Source organism: Fukomys damarensis, unplaced genomic scaffold, assembly GCF_012274545.1.
Source record: "Fukomys damarensis isolate Sample0158 unplaced genomic scaffold, DMR_v1.0_HiC HiC_scaffold_20, whole genome shotgun sequence".
NCBI classification, from domain to species: Eukaryota; Metazoa; Chordata; class Mammalia; order Rodentia; family Bathyergidae; genus Fukomys; species Fukomys damarensis.
Genome location: NW_022900932.1, coordinates 18,110,506 through 18,114,790, shown reverse-complemented (window position 1 = coordinate 18,114,790; position 4,285 = coordinate 18,110,506). Strand labels below are relative to the sequence as shown.

General features: G+C 42.1%; 1 protein-coding gene across 5 annotated transcripts in view; it reads right to left on the bottom strand.

Annotated features, from left to right (window-relative positions):
- Pla2g12b (phospholipase A2 group XIIB) overlaps positions 1 to 4,285 on the bottom strand; it is a 17,344-nt gene that overhangs the window by 3,165 nt on the left and 9,894 nt on the right. For all 5 annotated transcript variants that reach the window (XR_776865.1, XR_776867.2, XR_002024805.2 and 2 more), the window contains exon 3: positions 2,067 to 2,232. Coding sequence is in view for 2 of the 5 variants with exons in the window: in XM_010606644.1 (XP_010604946.1) it covers positions 2,067 to 2,232 (166 nt within the window). In the remaining 3 variants the exon portion in view is untranslated. The remainder of the gene's footprint in view (positions 1 to 2,066; positions 2,233 to 4,285) is intronic.

Here is a 4,285-nt window from a genome sequence, read left to right as displayed (position 1 = left end):
AAAAAAAAAAAAAAAAAAGCTCAATATCACTATTTGCCAGAGGGATGTAAATCAAAAACACACACACACACACACACACACACACACCAGGCTATATCATGTAAAGATACAAGATCTTAATGATAAATGTAACTGTATTGTTTGCTTTAAATGTGCCAATAAACTTAATGGGGGAAAAAAACACAATGAACTACTACTTAACATGCAAATCAAAAAGACAGATAATAATCAGTGTTGGCGAGGGTATGAAAAAATTAGAACTTTCATACATTGCTTGTGGGAATGTAAAATGGTGTGGCTATTTTTGGGAAAGTGGTTTTTCAACTCTTCAGACAATTAAACACAGAATTACCGTATAACCCAGCAATTTCTCTCTTAGTTATATACCCAAGAGAAGTGAAAACAGAGTTCCTCATATAACTTGTCCATAAATGTTCATGGCAGCAGTATTAATAACCAAAGGATAGAAACAACTCAAATATCCATCAACTAATGACTGGATAAAGGAAATATGTTAAAGCTATACAATGGAATTCCATTCACCAATACAAAGGACTGAAACTCTGATACATCCTACAAGATGGATAAACATTACTAAATAAAAGAAGTTAGTTAGAGAAGACCACATATTATCCCATTTGTGTGAAAGGAGGAGTCTACTATCTGGCTAGGGGGTCCTTTTTTGAACTTCTGAAATTGTGAGACTGACTGCAAAACTATGAACATATTTAACAAGAATTTAAATGGGTTGATTGTATCTCAAGAACAATAAAGCTATTTCAACAATACCAACAGATGAATGATGAATGACCAGGGTGTTTCAAGCAGAGGGTATTGCAGGGACAGCAAGGTTTGGGCCATCGAACTCAGTGGTGTGCAGTGCAGGGGTCAGGAGAGAAATCTGGAATATTCGAAATGATGCTGACAGGGGTAGGCTAGGGCTGCACCAGGAAGGGTCATGCACATTGCTTTGTTTTTTGTTTTGGTACCGGGGATCAAACCCAGGACCTTGTGTTTGTGAGACAGGCACAGTGCCACTGAGCTAAATCCTTGGCTCCGTGCACATTATTTTTTAATCCTTAAAGAAAACTATCAGATAACCACACAGATCAATAAGCATAAAAATAGTGGATGGGGCACAGGCTGGGCTAATTTTCCAGAACCAGGAAGAGGGATATCAAGGAGATGTTGAGGAGAAAGAATCAGCAGGAAGGACATTGCTCCAAGGCAGTAACTTGACCTGACTCTAGATTAGCAGCAGGCTCATTTCACCCTCTGCAGAGAGAGGATAGGATGATTCTACCCTTACAGAGCCCAATCAATTATTCATATTTCCAAGTCCTCACACGTTCACTTTAGGACTACAGTTTAGGACTACATTGATCTATGAACCAGATTCAAGATCCTTCTGACTGCTGCCACTGCCTGTGTGGGGCATGGGTCCAGCCCTTTATAAGTCTGAATTCTACCCATCTAAAAATACAAAATGTTAATACCTGCACATGATACCCTGGCTTCAGAAGCTAAGAGATTAAAACTTTTCTTAAGATAAACTAGGAAAAAGAAACTAGAGAGTCAGTGTGGAAACTAAGGAATATTTAAAAATAATTATTCTGAAATATATAGAAATCTTTATACAAACAAAGACATTTTTTTAAAATTCCTGTCCTGACTAGCAACAAATGTGGAAAAGAGAGGCTTAAGCAAAAACAAGTGGTTCTATATAGAGTAACTCCTGGTATGGAAAAGTATTTAACAGGGGAATGAATAACCCAGGCCAGTTGGATGAATCTTTCTCCAGTCTTATAGGATGGATTTTTATTTCTTTGGGAAGGCTTGATGTGGTCCCTTCCACCAGGAGTGGAGCCAGCTGCCCATGGGCAGGACAGCAAGAACTTTCTGGAAGGAGTGGCCAGAGCCTCCTCAGCCATTCCTGTGGCGCCACAACTTTCCAGAGAGCAGCTCCCTGCGCTCTGACCATCTCTTTGAGCACAGGGCCCTGGCTACCTCTCTGTAAAAACAGAGCACAACTCCCTCTGCCCAGTAAATGTCCTCAGGAGACCTACCTTCCACATTGGAGACAAAGCCCAGGCTCCGCTTAAGGTCGGAGCAGATGGAGTGGAGACACCATCGGAATTTTGCATCGCAGCGATACTTGTTGGCCCCACACGTGTCATAGCAAACATCCAGCTGGTTGCAGCACTTGGTCATTGCTGGAATGCCCAAGTCCATCTGCAAAAGGGAAGGAAGAAGGAGAAGGGGGGAAATGCCACGTTTAGAACAAAAATGACCTCAGGCAGCTCTGCGCGGCAGGCACGAACTAGCCAGTCCTCCAGTGCCTGGTACATGTTCGCTTCAATTCAGAAACACCAGTGGGTTGGTGAGATAAGTGAGTCACAGGGTGCTAAGTTCTTGTTGTTATTTAGCTACTAGTTTAGTACGTGACTCCCTGGCCCATTTGCCACGCTTTTCTTTGCAACAGTATGGAAAACAGAAGCTGGGGGGAGGTCAGGAGGGCAGTGCTGCAGGACTACAGACTCAATTAAAGCTTAGGTTAATATTTCCTTCTGAGATTTTGTTTGAAAAAATTATTCCAAGGCTAAACAGTATTCAAAATTCAGCCTCAGTGGAGCAAGAGATCACTGGAAAATCTCAGGGAGCCGTCCCATCATACAGCACCATTTGAAAGGTGTCTCTGTGCGTCAAGAGGCAGAAAGGGGAGCGGAGTACACAGCGCCTGCCCACGAGGGGATGTGGCCAAGCCACACCGCACACATGCGCCCATGCACACATCTGCTAAGCGTCCTATAAACAACTGTAAATGCTGTGGCAAAAACCTGAGTCACTGAGATCATAGAATGCCAACGTATGAGACAGGGTTTTAAAGAGGGCTCTGAAAGAAGGCTGACGGGGTTACGAGAGGCGAGGATAGACAGGATATAGCAGACAGCGAAAGGGAACGGGCAGATTGTCATGTTAGCCAGATGAGTGTTTCACAGGTCTTAGTAGGAGATACATATGTGTGTGTGTGTGTGTGTGTGTGTGTGTGTGAGTGTGACTGTGAGTGCATGGTGTGTATGTAAAAAACCCTGAGAGCTCGGTGTAGCTCAGTGGTAGAGCACTATCCGAGCAGGCACAGGGCTCTGGGTTGGATCCCTAGCCCTGCAAAACAGTGCTGTTAGAGAGAAACGCAAGTCGATGGCCTCGACTTCCAAATAAGTAGTCAGATTTGATGAGGCCTCTGGGATAAGAGCTGTGATCAAAGCAGAGTGATCATTGTGTGGTCTACAAAACAGTCCAGCAGGGTGTAGACAAAGCATCTTAGGATCCTTTGCAGCTTTTCTGGTAACAGACTTGGACTTGGCTGGAAGCTGTGTGAATCTGGCTTCATGGTACAGGTGCAGAGTGGTTATAGGTCCTTTCCACCAGGATGTCTTTAAGTATTCTCTTATTTGATGTACTTGCTTCAGCAGCACATATACTAAAAAAAAAAAGTATTCGCTTATTTGAACTTTTATTCCAAGTCCACCAAAAGCAGAATTAGGACTCTGGTGCTTTAAAATACCTCTTTAATATATATAAAATGTGTGGTTTCTCTAATATAATACGCATATATATATACACACACACATGGCATTAAGGGATAATATCTATTCTCACATTAGATGAGGCCCAGGCCTAAATGCCACAATTCTGGATAAAGGCCTGTTTGCCCATTGTCTGATAGCTGAAATAGACAATCTTGCCTGTCTCCAAAATTAAAACATACTTCACAAAAGAAACAACTGCAAATTACATAGGCATAGTGATCATTCAATTTAGTTATAGAAATCCTTGAACTAGTTCTAAATAATAAAGTGAATATCATTTCCATAGCTATTACATTGTTAGGTAAAATGTGTGGTTTCTCTAATATAATACATTTTTGGAAGGATTTTCTTCCTTCTGTGTCTGTACAGTTATTGATGATTGGCTGGGCACCCAGGTTGGGTGTGGCACAAGGGCACCATATCAAGGTGGTACCTTCCTCCAAGACATTCTAGATTTATATGTTTGTCAAGAAAAGTATCCAGACAAGGACAGTCAGGGTTTTTTTCTAACATAATTAGTACATTAAGATTCATTTCCGAGCCGGGTGTGGTGGTGCACACCTTGTAATCTCAGCACTCAGGAGGCTGAGGCAGGAGGATCACTGTGAGTTTGAGACCAGGCTGGGCTACATAGTGAGTTCCAGGTCAGTCTCAACTACATAGTGAGACCCTGTCTCAAAAAAAAAAAAAAAAAA